The sequence below is a fragment of the Grus americana genome, chromosome 1, assembly GCF_028858705.1.
Source record: "Grus americana isolate bGruAme1 chromosome 1, bGruAme1.mat, whole genome shotgun sequence".
NCBI lineage: Eukaryota > Metazoa > Chordata > Aves > Gruiformes > Gruidae > Grus > Grus americana.
Genome location: NC_072852.1, coordinates 143180152 through 143199143, shown reverse-complemented (window position 1 = coordinate 143199143; position 18992 = coordinate 143180152). Strand labels below are relative to the sequence as shown.

At 42.8% G+C, this 18992-nt stretch overlaps 1 protein-coding gene across 2 annotated transcripts in view; it reads right to left on the bottom strand.

The window, feature by feature from the left end:
- Nucleotides 1–18992, bottom strand: part of DHRSX (dehydrogenase/reductase X-linked) — a 176953-nt gene that overhangs the window by 34535 nt on the left and 123426 nt on the right. For both annotated transcript variants that reach the window (XM_054813283.1, XM_054813290.1), the window contains one exon: nt 13080–13287. In XM_054813283.1, coding sequence (XP_054669258.1) covers nt 13080–13287 — 208 coding nt within the window. The remainder of the gene's footprint in view (nt 1–13079; nt 13288–18992) is intronic.

Genomic DNA, 18992 nt, shown 5'->3' with positions numbered 1-18992 from the left:
GACACCCTCCACTAGACCAGGTTGCCCAAAGCCCCATCCAACCTGGCCTTGAATGCTTCCAGGGAGGGGGCATCCACAGCTTCTCTGGGCAACCTGTTCCAGTGCCTCACCACCCTCATTGTAAAAAATTTCTACCTTATGTCCAGTCTAAGTCCACCCTCTTTCAGTTTAAAACCATAAAATGTATTCCTCTTTCTTACACATTGAATTATCTGGCTTTAAAGCCTGGGCATCTAAATCTAGCCTCTCTTGGCACTCTCTGCTCTACATTTTCTACACTGAATGAAAGTATAATTGTATACTAAATAAAATAATATTGACATTATGCATTTCTACATTGCCTTCATTTTCTGAAGGCTCTAAAAGCTTTCTGAAGTGAAAGTGCATACAAAAGGCCAACCAGCCCAAAGCAGAACACGGCTTACCAGCAAACTGTGCTGGCACAGCGGTGCACATGAGGTGCCTGTGACACTCGGGCCCCTGAGGACACGTGGTATCGATGCTTCACAGCAAGGCAGGTGGACCCTCACGCAGAGAAACTCTACCTCCTAAGCAGGTAGCCAGCCAGGCAAAAGACAGGTAGCTCCCAGCTCCCAGGGGTATATACACATGCTGGCCAGACAGCTAGAGAGCTAGGAGGTATCGGTGTTCAACTGCCATGGGATCTGTCCTAATAAATACTGCACACCAGGCTCGAGCTACGCCAGACAGCATGTACTGTGGTACGGCATGGTCAGCAGCTAGGAAAAGTGGAACAAGGACTTGGTAGGAAGAAGCCCAGTGGGAAGGAGTGGCGTGCCTGGCATCAGTAGCCTGGAGAAGTTCATGCTCACCCACTCATCTGAGCGGGGCGCTCTGTGGACTCTTCCTACCATGGAAAACAGTCTCCCCTGAGGGATGCCCCTCCATAGCGTTTTGCTGAGTCGGTGGTGATAAAATAGGGTAATGCACAACTCACTAAATGGAAACTACAGGAAGAGTTAAGGCAGATAGAATTTAATTAGATGCTTTGAAATCCGGCCAAGAAAGCAGCAATATACAAGACCTTCTCCTTCCTTTTAAAATAATGTTTTATTGATTCTATACTGATGAATAAAGGATCAGGATAAGGCAGGCTATACACTTTCTGGTCAATTAATTTTTAGCAGAAATTCTTATTTGTGGCTTAAGATTTTTTGTGACATAGACTGACAAGTTTGAATTGTCATTACAAAAATTAGAGAGGAGAAGAGAAAGGGATTGTTTTGTATTTTTGCCAAAACAAAATAGGTAAGTATTCAATTCTGGAGTGAGTGCCTTGAGGTTTGCTGATGATTTTTTTTATTATTATTATTTTTATTTTTCTTCTTCTTTTCCACCAGAAGCTGATTTTACTAGTCATCTTCATGGTGCTGTCTCCGGCAGCAGTCTCCCTAGCATGCTGGGGCAATGTATTTGTGAAAAGTAATGAGAAGCCAAATTTCAAACCGGAGCCTGCAGTGGCTAATTAGGTGTTTAAATATGGACTCTGCTGCTATCCAAGTTTGAAAACTGGATCCATGTTTAGCACTTCCCTTGGCAGCCAGTCTTACTCTGATTTCTTTTCTGGCTGGCTTTAGTTGGTCTGTGTTGTGCAGAAGTCTCCCACTTCCGCCCAGCGATACCATGTTCAGTGAAGAGCATTAAGTCAGCTCAGGGTACCCACTGAGTAACAGGGGAAACAAAATTGCTGCTCCGCACAGACCACTTCCTCCACACCTCCTGCGCACAGGCTCTCGTGCTCCTCTCGGCTTTTTCTCTTTCATTAACACTTTCTTTGGCATTACGCACACAAGTGGAGGGAGCCGATACAGACCGACTGCAGCGACAGCACTCTCTCCCTTCCCCACCACATCTTGCTTCTACAAAAGGCTCAGAGGACCTGTGACCATACTGACCGACACGCAGCTACATTTAACCTGGCCGGTGCTAGCAGTGAAGTTTTCCTGACGTGGACCTCTTTCACACCGCACCGGTCTTGTGCATGTCATCCTCCCCTCACCCATCACCACACTCCCCAATTTCCAGCGTGTTAATTTGCCTGGAGGGCAGAGCGCGCCAAGATCAAACTGCAGAACAACCCGATTGCTATGTGCTCCATTAAAAAACAAGTGATGCAAAACGTGGGTGACATGCTGGGGTTTTTAATGAAAGGCCACACAAAATTTCAATATATGCCTTAGGATGAATCAGTGAATTAAGCAAAACACAGACTTGCTGTATTAAAATGACTAAACTTTCCGAATGATTTATGTATTAATCTTGCAATACATCATCACCATTGCTTAGTCAAGAATATAAAAGACTATTATTAAACACTCATGAAGCTCTCACAGTCTTAAATTTTCTTTCTCCAGGGAATGCAGCATAAGATTTTTCAAGATTTTTGATAGATTTTGCAGTTTATTTTGAAGCAGCTGCAGAAATATATTGCAGAACACAGGTATGTATTTTCTGGTTATTGTAAGCAGTTTCCTTCTGTTTTCCTAAGATAAACCAAAGCCTGAGTCCTAAATATTGCTTATTAGATTTAAGCAGACTTCCTGACAGTACTACATATATTTATGGAGAAAAGACGCAGTTGGAGAAATTAGAATACATGCATTACCACTGAAAACAAGTATTTTGCCAACTGAAAGAAACAAGCATATGCATTAGTAAACCAAAATTAAAATCTAAAGTGTTAAGTATCTACTTATTCAAATGTTGTTACAGTTATGTTTTGTACAGTAGCTGTCCTGTTACCAACTACTACTGTAAGCTATTGTATAGTCACTCATTTCATATATATGTCAGGATATTTTGGGTATTCACTGAACAACTCTACTTCTTCATGTACATGTCTTTCATATTTATAAATTTATACATATAATAGTCAAGGTGGCCTTAGCACACCCCCATGTATTTGACCTGGAATATACAGGCAGCTGCAATTTGAGTGAATAAGGACTCGAGCACAAGGGACTCCTGAAGCGTCCTCAATGCCCTGTGATGATGGACATGTTGGAAAGAAAGGCTACAAGACTGATAAATTAAATTAGTGGTTCTACACAAGCTGAAAAGCAAATTTTTCATGTCCTAATTGGTTGCACAGGGGTTACTTAAGCAGCCAGAGGCAAGTGGCACTTTCAGAGCAGCCCACCTTGCCCTTTCATTCTGACCCACGGACAAAGACTGACCGCGCCTCAGAGCTTCCCCCTCTCCCTGGAGTGAGCCCATCGGTGCCACATGCTGCTCACACACAGCTCTGGCCAAAACTGGGCTTTCTCTGACAGCTTTCAACAGTGACAAAATAGCATTTTTCCTCTTAAAATTAGGGGATAAGTATAATGGTAGAAGCTCAGAGCTGGGAGATGCTCTCTCTCTCTTTCTAAGAGGTGATGGTCTCAGTGGTCTCAGTAGCTGATTTCTCTGCAAGTCAGTGACTCCTGCTTTGTGCTTAATCCACAATTTAGTAGGAGCCACAAGCTGGAAGCGGAATTGTGTGTTGTGAGTTTTTTAAAGCCATACTTCCCAACTTTCAGCACTTCACTGTATAAATAAAAGCATTCGGTGACTGGCCCCTTGTTATAGCTTGTAGGAAATGTAGAGGGAACAAAAATTAACTTACTGCCTTTGGAGGACTACATTTAGTGAAGGAACCTGGAAAGTCTTTATTATAACAATATTTTTGAGAGGCAAAATAAGCAGGGGCTTGTCATCTTGGGCATTACTGCCATCCAGATAGAATCAATGCATCTTTTTTCATTTGGCTGATACCTCCTAATGGCAGGAGGTGAGATGTCAAGGGCCCTCCTGCTCCACTGATTGCCTTGCTGTGTGCAGCTCCATTGCTGTGTGCTCAGCACAGTTCTCAAAAGTATGAAACGTGGACTCAAAGGCTGGTCTTCTCGAGGTCTCACCAGAATCAGTATCTTAAACAAAAGTCTAATTTTTCTGTTTGTGTACAATTGATGTTAATTTCTTTTTTTTTTGGTGATTTTAAATATCAATGGTAAATTCAAGTTGTAATTACTGTAATTCCATTCTCCCAGGAAATATATCTCTTTATAAAGAATGATATAAATTGCCTCTTCTGAAGCATCATTTTTCCACAGTTGGTTCCTATGATGCAGTGTTAAGTACTTGCTAACATTTGAAGTGGTATTTGAACATAATGGTATCCCTTCATTCAACTAAAAGTCTCCATCAAACAAATGAATGAGTAAATAAATAGAAACAAGCAAGGTTTTGCATTGCTGCAGCCAAGAAATAGATCAAGGCTCCAAGACCTACATTCTGTGTCCTTGTGACCCTTTTCAGCAATGGGGAAACATCATGGCCACATATCTTTTCATATTATCTCTTGGATAATCTGGATCTCAGGTTATTGAAGATGTCACACATCTTGTAAGATTATGTCTTGGATTATAACAAGAAGAGCTCTGAGGCACTCTCTGCCCACTTGTAGAAAGCTTCCTAACTCTCCTGCAATAGAGCTTTTAAGTTGAAGAAAGCAATGGGTCTTCTTATGCTTTCTTCCCTTCCACCAGAACATACATAGGGTGATAAAATGTCCCAGTAATAACTTGAATACTTCCAAATCTTATTTATGTTTTGATAAAACCATCTGAAAACTGGTGCAGACTTTTGCAGACCACCTGCAGATTCTCGGCTTTTCATTCTGGGACTGAAAGGGAACTGTAGGGTCTGGTTACAGATAATAAAGGGTTGCCATTTCAAATCCAGCACAGTGCACCAAATGTGGTTAGCAGATTTCCAGTAGACTACGTGAATGTGTTGGTGTATATGTGAAGATAATGTAAGGTTTCATTTTGTGGTGGGCTGAACCCACTGCACTGCCTTGGAGTTAAGGAGGCACCAAATGTGTTCTGCAAGTGCAAATGTTCACCACAGTGAAGGACTGGTCTGTCTTACCAGGGGAAACATGGCTTTAATGTGCCCATGGACTGCAAAATCCTTTTTCCTCTGAGATGTCTATAAAAACTATGCAGAAAATCCTCTGTTCACAGAAGCAACACAAGATTATCAAGTCTGGCACAACAAAATAATATTGAAAATCAGTTTTTGTTTGTTGAAACAATCTAACAACTTCTGCTTTCTCAAAATTTTCTTATGCAGTGAGAATATGAATATCGCAGCTTCAAACGGAGAGGTAAAAGTGTCTAACTCCCAGTACATGAATTAAGACAAGGAACAAGCTGATAAAGACAGACAACTATTTGTTAAAAACAGTCATGAGAAGTCTTCCACTCTGTGCAAAGACCTTTCTAGGTTAAAGAAGAAATACAGCTGAAATGCCAACAGGTACATGAGAGATTAAAATGTGGAAGTTTTCTGCACCCATGAAATGACTCATGGTCCAGACAACAGGCAGGAAAGTTCTTTGTTTGTGTGAGACTGTACAACAACAGCTTGGCCACTGTAAGATAAGATGTGGGATTTAAATAAGCGTATCAAAAGGGCTTGGGAAGACAGGGGGGTCTTACTTAAGGAACATAAACAAGCCAATTTCAGCAAACAAAAAAACCTGCAAGAAACAAATAACATACAGTGGCTCAAAGTGGTCCATAGCCAGCATTGCAAAGTGGTTATTTCAAAATACCATAAGGGACAGTGACAGCAATCACTTTCTCTACTGTTTAGCCTTAGAGTTGGGTTTTGGTTTTGTTTTATAAATTTCCCAATATTGTGTCACCCTGGAACACCGTAAACAGAGATCTGTAATGGAAAACCAAGCATTTCCTAAGAAGGGGCATGGCATGGCGTGGGGCCAGAGCACATGAGATTTCTTCAACTTGCAAACACACCAGAAGCAAGTGCATCAGGCAGGTTTGGCTTTCCAGGAAATGACGAGAAGTTTCATGTCCAAACCCTGAAAAACCAACACACAGTCACAGAGCTGCCCTGCCTCAGCCCTCGTTGAAAAAAGAATTAAAGATACTGCTGCTTTGGCAGAGCGATGGATTTTTGGTGCCAATTCAGATAATGAACACCCCCTCTCTGAGCTGAGAACCAGATGCAAAACTCGTAATATTTTAATTTGGACATCTCTGCAGTGCCTCATTATAGCTAGCATCGTGGTTAAAAGTTCTTGAGCTTCTCAGAAAGCTACTGTGAGCTACCGTGCTGCTCCGTCTCTGCCCTTCCTGGGAGGCTGAGACAGTGCTGTGTACAGCCAGTCTCCACCTCTCATGACAAGAAAAGCAGGGCAACCACAGCACCTGACACAAAACAAGAACAAGAAATGGGGCAACAAAGCTACAACTATATAAAACGTTCTGACAGTATTAAAACTCTCAGGGGCTAAAATATTTTGCTTTTACAGTTATTTATTTCATTTAGAAAGTATATTTTTTCATAAAACTCACATTTTTTTATAGAGAACTTGATTTAATCAAAAGACCAGTTTTTCTTTACAGGTTCAAGTATTCAAATGCTTGGTCTGCTTTTGAACAGACAAAGTTCTCCTTCACTGAAAGAAGAGGTTTAGGATGGGGAGCAGAAAAAAGGTTAAGAGTTATCATTTCTAATCGCAGAGGCAGATATCTGCCTTTGCCTCCCTCCACTACACCTTGTAATCCTTCATGTGTGTGGCAAGATCAGGGATGTATGGCTGTGAAGAAGCAGGAGCAACAGCAGGGCTGAACCCAGAGGGGATTTGTGGAAGGTGAGCTGATCATTTTGACCGTTTCTCTTAACACATTATTCCAGGGATTTAGAGGCATGCATGCCACCTTTCCCCGGCTATGCTAGGCAGCTGGAAGGACAGCTCCACTGAAAAGGTACTGTAAGGATGGTCGTAGTAAAGCAATTGAGAAGAATGCTAAAACCATTTGAATAATCACCCAGGACCTGAAGTCCAAAGCTTTTAAGGTTCGCTCAGCCTTAATGAGTCTTTTTGCTTGCAGGGAGATGTTAACCTAACCTTCCCCTCTCAAGAGCAACAAGCTATCTCCACTCCACATTCTCCGCAAGTTCCTTCTGCCTTCGCTGTCACACGAGTACAGTACATTAACTTTTAAATTATCATTGAACTGCCTGGCTGTTTTGGAAAACAGCACGTCTACGTGACCCACTGTCCTGTGTGCCACAGGAGTTGACTTCTCCCACCCCACTTGCTGTGCAGGGAGCGGCTGAGCAGCAGGAACACCCATGTATCACATACCTCCCAACATGTTGCAATTTTGAACTAGTTCAGAAACACTGTGTCCTATTAAATCATTTACCATTATTAATAATCCTTTGTTAAGACCATTAATCCCTTTTAGATGAGAAGGAATTTAACATTGTGACACACAAAGTAGCTACATTTAATTTCCCTGAATACATTAAAGTCTGGCGTTACCTTTGTGATAGTAGCGTTACACTCTGTTATTGTTCTTCAGAAACCAATGAATCCTAAAAGTATTTTGATTAGACAGAACGAAAATACACCAACGAATGTAAAATTAAAACTTCCTAAAGTTGGCATCCTGACTTAAATATTTCTCCATTACTGGTTGCAGGAATGGATAGGGATCACCCGTGGCCCACAAAATGGATAAAGCAGTTGCTGCATATGAACTAAAACTCTGTCTATAGGATTGATGAATTGGTCGGCTGATATAAGAGTTCAGGGGGTGTTTTTTTAATTAATTTATATAATTTGAGATCTGTGGCTTCACCAGTCATTTTCCAGGCCAGCAAGTCAATTTTTGCAATTAATGCTAATTGCTGCAAACACAAGGGATCGTTTTGCAGAGCAGCAAATCCTTTTGCATTTTATACAGAGAGCATATTGCAAAGAAGGACTGAAATACCCTTATGCATGCGCATTAAGTGTTTGAATACTTATCATCAAACTATAGACAGGAAAACTTGGTAATCTCCTGCAGGAAGGACATGTTTAACTGAATACAGCAGTGTGCTGCAGTTGGTATTTGGTCCTGTCAAGGGAACATGATTTATCTTGCAAATAGAAGCAGAATATGCAATAAAAGTCATCGTGGGGAAGCTGCTTAAACAATACAACTCAAACAATTATTCCTCGAGTAAAATAAAATCTATAATAACATATATCTGTCATATGGTCTAGAAGAATCTTTTATGATTACAATTTCTGTAGTTTTTACAGCATTTTACTAAGCAACAGTCCAGAGACACAGGTCTTTATATGTAACTGTGAAAGACTTCTGTACTGACTAAAATGGATTAACAAATAAAAGGGTAATATATAAAATATAACTTTTCATTGCTATTCATGGACAGTATTTTCAAAATCTCAGCAATGCTGATGGGACAAAATCCTCAACTTTCTACCCAAACAATACAAATTGATTTACCAAAAAATATGACAGACATGCAAGAAGTGAAGATGAAGGACGCTACCCATCCAAGAACAGGAGGTCTGCAGACATTTTGCTAGACAGATTTTCCCATCAGTACATGACACCTCCTGTCACAGCCCTTGTGAACTGCCTATCAGAGGAGATTAACTGGAGCTGCCTGGTCTCCCCAGCATCCTCCCAGGTCCTGGGCAGAGCTGTTGACCGTATTTTACACCAGCTAGGACGCACATGTGGTGGCTGGGATTTTTGCAATTCCTTTCATTCAATCTCTATTGTCTCTGACATGATTCATGCACTAGTGCTACAGGGAAAAAAAATACAGAAATTATCTGGGGACTGTACCAGCTTGGAGAATTACAGAAAACATCAGTTCCTTCTGCAGTGGGAGAGCAGAGGAAAGAGAGCACAGAAAGTGTGACTAACTGTTCTTGAACATACAGGAGACGTGAACCAGAAAAGGAGCTGTATTACTGTGGCTGGGGAGTTCATAGATCTGTGATTCATAGTATTACAGGGCCCATTTGGCATGCAAAGAGAGAGGATGATGAAAGGAATAGTTTAGTCATGGAGAAAAAGCTAGACAGAACACACAAAGATGCTAACCCCTGGGAAAGGGAGCACATTCAGGTGTGACCCACAGCCTGGGAACGGGAATAAGGTCTTTTTTTTCTTTATTTTCCTAAAATTCCTTTTTACTTCATTAGGTAGAGTACTTGAAGGAGTGTCCTCCATCCCAGCCTTGTAAGAGCACCATAAACTCCAGTGCACTGTTCAAGCCTATCATCTCAACCCAAGAGACTGGCTTCAAGGTTTTGCTAAAGCCAGACAGCCATATCCTCTCATGACCATATTCTTTTCTCCTCTCACTTTAGAAAGTATTATTTAAGGCAGTGTCCTGGTTTCGGCAGTCAAAAGAGGAAAAAAGGAAATCCCAGCTATGCTGTTAGAGTGCACAGTGTACTACCCTCAGCATGTAATTGCTGAAATCACCGCTGTTGAAACGCTTGCAGATAGATAGCGTTTCTGTTAAACTTTCACCTCCTTGAAAACAGCCGTATTCAAAGTCGGGATGAAGGAAAATGATTTGCCTTAGGGATCCCCTTGTCGACTCATGTGATTGCTGTTGAAAATGGTCTGGATCTAAAAGACCACAAAGGTGTTTGATGTTCTTCACATATCCTTTAGCAAAAGAACTGGGAGAACAGTCATTGCTCTTGCGCGTTTGCATTTTCAATAACACACATGAAACAAGCTGTGCCCTGCCAGATTGGAACAAGCTCTGTCCTGCCTTGATGTACCCATGCTGTGTCTCTTTCACTGGTGTGTGTGAAGAAGATGAGCAGAAAGTGGGGAGAAACGACATTTGTAAGGGAGAAATAGGACTAGGGTTAGGGGGACAAGATAAGATGAAGATAAATGGAGAGGAGGAAATGAACTGATGAGCAGAAATAAGACATCCTCCCTCAAAAAAAAAGAGGAAAAAAAAGATAAGATGGGGAGGGAAAGGGTGATGGAGACAAAAAAAACTCAAAAGACACAGGTGAAGATGAAATTATGAATATAGAAATCAAGTAGGCAGACATGAAGAGAGAGATAACAAAGGAAGAGAAATTATACAAAATGCAAGGAAAAAAAATTAAATTAACCCTTCCAGGAAAAAGTTGCTGAAAAGAGAAACATGGTATAAATCAGATTGGTAAGATGGCAGAAAACAGTCCAAAGAGGAAACGTGGAAGACACAAGCTGCATTTGATACTGTTCCTGGGACAGACCTTCCAACAACCATTTGTTATGATGTTGCCCTGTGGTCCCTGCGATATGGATGACATCTGGCTTCAGAGCAGATCTTGGAGCAGCAAGTACAAGCAATGGGGAGCAATGGCCACAACTGTGACTGCCAACCCAAAGTCTCCCGAGTGGGAGAATGATCCAATAGAAATATCTATGGTAAAGCAGAGAACTGAACCTCGGTTTACTGTCTCCTTTATGTCAAGACAGTCTTCTGCCTTTCCTTCTCTGCTGTGTTTGATGCATGAATCCCTCCTCTGCCACTATTGCTCACCTCTAGTTTGGACACTAGCCCAAACAAAATCTAGGAATAATGGGACAAGAGCATGGTAAACAATTCAGTCCGCTGCCACCGGTAATTTTTCCAGCACAGAGTATGGCTCATTTGTGCACTGTGAATAAATGATTTCAAATGATGTTTTGCTGCCTTCCTGCAAGGTTAGGACTACCAGCCAATCTGGGAACATACACACAAGTTGTGAAATGAATTACGGCCAACTAGTGCAACTTAAAATAAGGAAAAAGCCAGTATAAATTTTTTTAAAAAGATTTCCCATTCACACAAGTGGCAAAAATGAGGGACAGCATCACTGGGAAACTGTGGCAATTCATGGAACACTATCATATCACAGTGCTCACCATGGGTGTGTTTACCGTATCCATTAAAGCTCTCTATCACAAGGTGTCTCCGAGGCCCTGCGGTGTGGGCAATTCCTGTGTGCGGTACCCTGCAACAGTCCTCCAGGGCTGCTAAACCACCTACTCATGCCGTAGGCACACACTCGAATACCCAAGAAATCCCACTGTTTTTAGGAGCACCGTGTATGCGATAACTAACTATTCACCCTAGTGGGGGCTTATCTGCAGTTAGGCTAAAAAAAAAAACCAACCCAGGAGTATCTTCTTCCACCTGAACCAAGAAAAGGTTTGGAGTTGAATCCACAGCCCCCTCTGAGTGCCAGTGGTGTGCCTGTGTGCTCAGAAAGCAGGCACCGCTGCCGCCCCGGAGCGATTCAGTGCATCCACGTGGGAAAGAGCAGGCAAAATCAGCCAGAGTCTGTCGCCCTTTATGGCTCTTCTTACGCCAATAAAGTTGAAACGTAAAGGGCAGGGTTTGGCAAAAAAGTTGCAGGTAAATCTCACTGGTATATTATTATTTTTTACATCAGACTGGTCACGTTCATGCTCAACTACAACTTTCCTAACTGAAACATTTCTGGTTCCTTTAAAATATGAGTTAATAATGAAGAATCACAGGTAAGGAAAATCCTAAATGAAAGAGGCACAGTACAAAGCTTTGCGATAATCAAGGAAAATACTGTTATCTAGAGACGCAGAACAGACACATTTAATTTTGTATTCCGCACTTTAGCCCACAGAAATACTAATTACGCTCCCCTTAGCCCCCTTGCGTGGTGCCATCCAGCACATGCCAATCAGAAACAATGAATACATACATCAAGTGAAGAGTAAGGGTAATTTCCTGTGGTTGTTTTACAAGCAAGAGATTAAACTGCGACTACCCTGCAGAGTTTAAACAATGTGCTTGTAATAAAACTGATGCCGTAGTATGTAATCAGAACTCAAAGAACGTTTGACATGCTTCATGCAGCATTCGTATGTAAAATGTCTGCAGTGGAAACAGCCCAGCCCTCTAATTTCAGTTTTTGTTCCAAAATGAAACCTCAGGCCAGGTGCCTCCGAACATGTGCTAAAGGCCCTGTCAAAGGATGGAGACAGAACTTCTCCATGGAGATGACGCAAAACTCAGACTGGCTCTGTGCAGACAGAAATGCTCTGGAGGCCATCAGAAGACAGGCTCTGTTTGAGCCTGTTAGTAAGCAGGTAATTGCCACACGTGACTGCATGGGGAAATTTTGAAATGTATCTCATCTCAGTTATCGTGCCCATTCCTCAATTAACTAAACAACTCTACATGGTTCCTGTATGACACCAGAGACATTTACCACGTTCTTTAATGTCTTCCTAATGTTAGAAATATCCTGTAGACATTCACCCACAGTTTTCCTAAATAAAAGCAGTTGGAATACGGCCATGCATTTTAACCCATCTTACTGGGTTAAAAACCCAGGATGGCCACACACTTGGATCTTGATAAGGTCTCATGGAAGCGCAGGGGTGACACTGACAAGAGCTGAGGCTCCAGCATTTGCAGTGAATCAGTGGGCTGATGAGCGAGAGGGCAAGCACCGCGGGTACGGGAGGGATGACACAGCCCGGGGACGTGAGGCAGGCGGGGGAGCTGCAGAAGGACTGTGAGGGAGGCAGAGGTGGGCGACCAGTGCAGGACAAGGCAGAGGCCAGAGGTGGAGGGCAGGGAGGATGGTGTGCCAGGAGCTGCCGGCCAGCGGGCAGAGCTGCCAGGGAGGAAGGAGCAGCAGGCAGCATGTTGGCCGGGCAAAGCTGCAAGGTAACCGGGCAGGTGGGGCTAGCTGCCCCCCCAGAGCTAAGTCAGCAGCCCTGCGCTGAGCTAGCAGCCACAGGCATCTGCCTGTGCCCATCTGAGGGCAGGCTCAGGGCCTCTACACACGTATTCACTTGAGCACGAAGTCTATTAGCATTCGCCCAAGCCATTTAAAAACACCCCAGGTATTGAGAGTCTCCCTGACAAGGCAGTGGAGGAGTCCAGGCTCTGTACCACAACTGTCACCGCAGTGGAAGCATCAGAAAGGAAAGCAAGGCTTCCAAGGTTCAGAATAAAAGACCCAGTTTACAAGCTTATAAATTATTTGTATCTTTGACTGCCGGCTGCAAGCTTTGTTCAAGCCTGAAAGATATTAAGCAACTGCTTGAGAATCACCATTAATTAAAAAAAAAAAAAAAAGGCAACAAAACCCCCTCCCACATTCAGCATTCTGTAACAATTCTCTTGGAGTTTAATCTGCACACCCTTATCAGTAAATACCAAAAATGGCTCTGTACCTGCTTTGTAAGTCGTTCAGGTGCAATTTGCCTACATAATGGGTGGCTGATGAGACAGTGATGATCCTAGCATTGTGACTGTGCGTTCCTGATTGCTTCAGCATATCCAAGAGGAGGTTAGTCAACAGGAAGTGTCCCAAGTAGTTCAAGCCGAAGTGCTCCTCAAACCCATCCTCTGTCTTCCTTTCAGGGACCAGCATCACCCCAGCTGGAGGAGAAAACAGAGGTAAAACGTGTTGATTTATTTCAGAGAAGCAGCGAGCTAGAAGGAGCACGGATCTCCTGCTGCAGAGTGTAAACATGGCATCTAGAGCAATGAGTGATTGGTGATGGCATGTGAAGTGTAAAGCTGACACTGATTGATTCCTGCTGAGAAAAATATCAAAACCCCCACTTCAGTTCCCCTATCCAGAAAACAGGTAGACAGACTCTCTCCTTCCCTCCCTCGCTGCAGGACTGTGAGGATAAATTAATTCATTTGTAAAAAATGTTCTGAAGACATTAAAAGTTGAGTTAACCTATTGCTGGCATGCCAGAATGCAATGCTGCAGATCCACAACAGTAATTAATCCATCTACAATAGGTGGGAGCTGAGTGATCCCAACGACATTCCCTCCATCAAAGAGCTCAGCGCAGTGGAGAAGAGGCCAGGCTAAGCAGCAGACCTCCTCTCCCAGACGGCTTTCTGCTGAGTCCTGGCTGGAGTTTAAAGATCTGTTGAGTCTTTGTCTGAAATCTGCAACTTCCATCTCACTGGTGTGGGTAAGAAAAGATCTAATAAATTTACCCAATATATCTTAATTACTGTGCTTACAAGCAGCTGCATATTAAAATGAGTTTTCAAATGCTTATTTTGGCAATATTTTTGCCTATATTTCCACAAACCACAATTTTCAAACTCAGCGCCTAAAATAAGTATCCGCATTCCTAACATGCAATGTTGATTTCAGCATCTTGCAGAGAATCCTGAGCTCATGCATAAATTATACCATGTGCTGAGGCTGTGTGGGGGATAGCTCTCCCGCTCAATTATAATGTTGACTTGAATGTTATAAATTATTCTTATTTTATTAAAATTTAATTATCATACAAGTGGACCTGACCTTTGTAATTTAAATGTAGATAGACGTGGCTCATGGAGAATAATGTTGTAGGCCATTTGTCTTCTCTCTAAAATACATGACTATGATATAGCAGAAAGGCCATCTCTGGTCACAGACACGAGAGATTGTCAGCTTAGCCCTCGTGCTACTTCATGTGTCCATTAAAAAGCTTTTAACATCCCATTTCTTGATGTCAGCCAAATGATGGCAAGTGAAATGACCATTTTAAACAGCACATGCTGTGCATCTACACCACTCCTTCTTTGGGGGGGTCCCACCATCTGACAGTCCTGCTTCGTTACTGCTGCTCAGGCTGAAGGGGAGATATTTTCAGGATCTTTTTGGCATGGCCAACTCCCATAGCGATTCACCTATGGCTGCTTACTGCTTCATGGAGCAACTGGAGAAGCAGCACAAGGGGAAGAAACGAGAGAAGGCAACAGAGCAAACGAGAGGTTTGGGTGTAATACAGTGTACCTGCATACGGAGAACTTAAGACTGAACGTGAGTGATGCTGGCTGATGGTACGGTGAAAGAAACACAATACAAATTACACGATGGGGCTCTACAAAAGCTCTGATTGTCACCTCTCCGTCATTACAGCCACTTTCCCAGATCCCTCAGAACGACAGGAAAACCTAGCTGCCGGGTGTGGTTTCTCTGCATGTCAAATCTCAACTGTAACAATGGGAAGACACAAATTAGAGGGTGTCTGGTCGGATGTCCCGTTGTATTCTCTTTCCTCAGCAGCACTTACTCTGATGCACAGCGCAACCGCTCACAGAGTTGGAAACAGATTTCCATTTCCTCTGTAATCTGCATATGTGGCATATAATGACATCCAGAACAGTGGCCAGGACCGAGCACTGGCGTGAAGGTTATGGACAGACATAAATGTGAGACAAGCCCTGCTGCGACTTTTTCTTGTTTTCTGCGAAGAAGGAAAGGGTGGGAAGGGCAGCAAACCCCAATCTCCTAGACCAAGTCTCAGCCTGCTACAGTGCAAGTTTTAGCAGAGACAGAGCTTAGCACAACCTGTTGGAGGGCAGATGGGAACAGTGCTGCATCTCTGAGCGCTGGGGCTGGTACAAGGGAAAAATTTGCTTCTCTCTGAGGCCCATCCTGCCCTCCAAAGCTCTGACACTTGGAAAAGGTGGGAGGGAGCAGTTTGCCAGAGGTCTATTTGCAGCAACACTGGTAAAATGCAAGCCCAAGAAAAGGTGGCCAACATAAAACAGCCTTGGAACATGCAAAGTTGATGTGAACCCCAAATGTTGCTTCTGCATCTGCCAGGGCTGCTGCAGAGCTCGCTATAGGCACCTCCATGCACACACACTTCTGCCAGCCAAGGCAGACTGAGGAATTCGTCTGGAGAGCAGTGCAGTAGATGGCTGCTACAGCCATTCAGCTTTGCATCAGGACCAGCAGGCAAACCTGGGGAGGCTGTCACCGCACACATCAGCCCCAAGGACACCTGTGCTACAGCAACTGCCCCCTCGTTCTCCGGAGAGGCACAGGATTTCAAGAGCACACAGAGGCTCTGCCCTCCACCCCAATTAGTCTCCACCATCTGTGCTGTGCATCCTGGAAGCATAAAATAGACCTCAGCTCAGGTCAGGAGATGGAAAAAATTCACACTCATGCAATGCGCAACTGTTAAGATACACACTCCCCAAAATTATTTTACTCATTCTTCAGGAGCTTCCTCTGAGCAGAAATTGTCGTAAAGTCCTTGAGCAGGCACAATCACCTCCACCTGCATTTGTTGCTACTACAATTCCCTTTTAGTCTTCAACAGCTGGTCAAATAATATTAATCCAAAACACCTTTGAAAGTTTGTTTTTTTTTTTTTAAAGGGTCTCATCTTTAAGGTGGTTCATATCAAGGCTATCAAAAAATCCTGCCATGCAATTTGAGGGCAGTTTCTCTTATTTGAGGAGCAAACCATTTTAATTCACTGCAAAGAAATACCCAACAGGCAGCTGAACCTGGCTGCTTCTCTGACAAAAGGGAAAACCTTGTAAGTGTAGCAGTAAGCTCTCTTTTTTAAATTATTAACTACCTAACATTCAGTAGATACTAAAAGTGGTATGCTATTGATTTTCTTTTGTCCAGAAACGTCATCAGCTTTACCCACGGGCTCCAAATGATAATTCAAAAAATGAAAGCTGCTTCTATTACCTCTTCATTGTAAACTAAGAATGATTTTGCTTATTCTTCTGGTATGGAATCCATACCACCCACTATCTTTCTGATTTTAATTATCAGTTTTCTCAGTCTTTTGGAGTGCATATGAAATTTGAAGTGGCAGCACACAGGCCATTAATGTCAAACACCTCAGTTCTGATACAACTTTCTTATACACTTTTCTCTCTGATTTAGCTGGATTGTTTCCAGAAGATTTATTTTAAAAAAATGTCACTGACATCAGCATGGCATTAGAAAACTAATTAATAAGCTAAACATGAGCTTTTACTTGGTAATTGATTAGCTGTTATTGAAATATTCAGGCAAAAGACTGACAGTATGCATGCAGAAAACTGCCCAAATGACACATTGATGTGTCATTTGGCAAAAGTAGAAATAAATTAGAATAAGGAAAATATTTTGCAGCATTACTATGCTGAACAACTGTTCTTCTTATAGATATAGTAATACATTCCAATGTGCTGGAGTTCTGCATTTATTGTAATATGTTCAAATTATACACATTTTAATTAGCTATAATGAATAAAAAAATTCTATCCTTTTTTACTTTTATGACTAGGCAATGGTCATATTTTTCTCTCAACGAATGAATACACCTCAAGAGAACTGTCTTTTTAAACAGTCATTTATTATGATTTTCTAGAAAAGTTTCTAATGAAACTCTTGGTCTGGGATCCATCAATGAATTAGTCTTATATGATTTTTAAGAGCATAATGGATCTGATACTGCACGCAGCATAACTAAAAGTTTATGACAGTTGTATATATTAAAGGCCAGACATACCATATTTTTGTTGGATTATGTAGGAGAATTTGTACCATGCCTGCCTGTACTGCAGATGATGGTAAACTTTGGTAATTCCTGTACCTCCCACTGCAAAGACATCCTTCAGCGCCATTATAAGATATATTTTAAGAGCTTTAAAAATACAAGTATTTCACCCATCTATATTTATTTACAGTGAGCTACTCAGAGGTTTTTAAAGGCAGTTCTCTCAAACTCTCTACAAAAGAAAGATTTAAACTCTTTTTCACATGCAGAACACACTGCCTTCCCTCCCAGCCAGGCTCACAGTAGAGGGTTTGGAGGCAGTGCCCCCACATGCAAGTCCTTTTATCCCCAGCAACCCAGAGGCTGGGCAGACAACGCAAGAGGTCAGCCACATACACTTACATGTAACACCTTCACAGCAGGAGATGGACCTATATAATCACATTCACCCAGTTCTTGTTATTTACAAGGAAGAGATACATATGGTACCAAAAAGGTTCCCAAGGGGAAAAATTAATAGAGATGGTAACTCCAAGTAAAAGCACAAAGCCTTTTCTCCGCACAGGCTTTGTACTGGCATAGCTGATTCATTTAGCAGCATTTTCCATCCTGTCAGTGGAGCCACCTCACTTAATGGAGTGTCAAAACGGCTCTGCTCTGCACACCCATACACCAAAAGATCTATGGGTATATCTATCTAGCTATTGAATACTACAGCTAATACTATCTTGCTATAGAATATAGCCCACTTCTCTCCTGAATAGGGACAGCTATAGTGGAGTGCACATCTCAATAACTGTATAGCAGCATCCCCTGGCTAGGCTGTCTATACTAGATTGCTCGTTCCACCTTGTTCAGTCGGGCTATACTATCCCAGAATACGCCTGTCCTGTAGGTCTCTCCTGGCTAGTGAGCAACAAGGAGGTGCGATGCCTTATTAGAAGAATTGTCCCCAGAAGCAGCTACTGCAGACACAATCGTACCCACATAACTGTTTTTTACAGGTATGCCTCGTCTGGGCTGCAGAGAGGTGAATTTACAGCACTGCTGTGAAACACTGCTCACTAAGCTAGGTCCGTAACAGAGAGCCCTGTGCTACTCGTATCCCAGAAAAGCGTTGTAAGTCTAGACAGGACCACACACAGAAGCCAGATTAACAGTATGTGAAAGCTGAAAAGGCAGAAATCCAAATAGTTAAGAAGAAAACCACAAAAATACAAATGAAGCTTGGTACAGCTCTCCAATGCTACAGTCCTATTTCCTATCTTCCCAGAGGGACTGGTCGAGGTAGCTCGGATTCTTGCACTTTCTAATATCTTCTGGAGCCCTGTATACATGTATATGCAGTTTTCTAAAGCAAACTGTGAGGAAACAGAAGCAAAGCAAGGAATTTTATCCCATGGTGTAACGATGACACCTACATGACACCTGGAGTCCATGCCAATGCATTTGACCCTCGGGGAGATGCAAGGACATCTGCTGTCGGCCTGTCTGCCATCAGTCGTGGGACAGTTTCCCGTGTGTGGACCCTCCCTGGAGGGAACTAGACACTGTGAAAACAGGTTTGAGAAACAGCTACCAAGAGCAGGGCAGCACTGGGATGAGTCCTGGGCTGCGGAGGAGAGCTGTCTCCAGCAGTTTTTGTCTCTCCTGCCTCTATCCCGAATAAGGTCCTCCACAGGAGTTTGCCTGAGCCTCTGCTCCAGCACTGAGCAAGTTCCCAGTAGCTCTGGTTTCCCGCTCCATCACAAGGCGCTGTGCACCACCCATTCCCATTTTGGCATGCCAGCTCCTCACAACTCCCCCAACTCCCCGCGTCTGCTGAAGCTA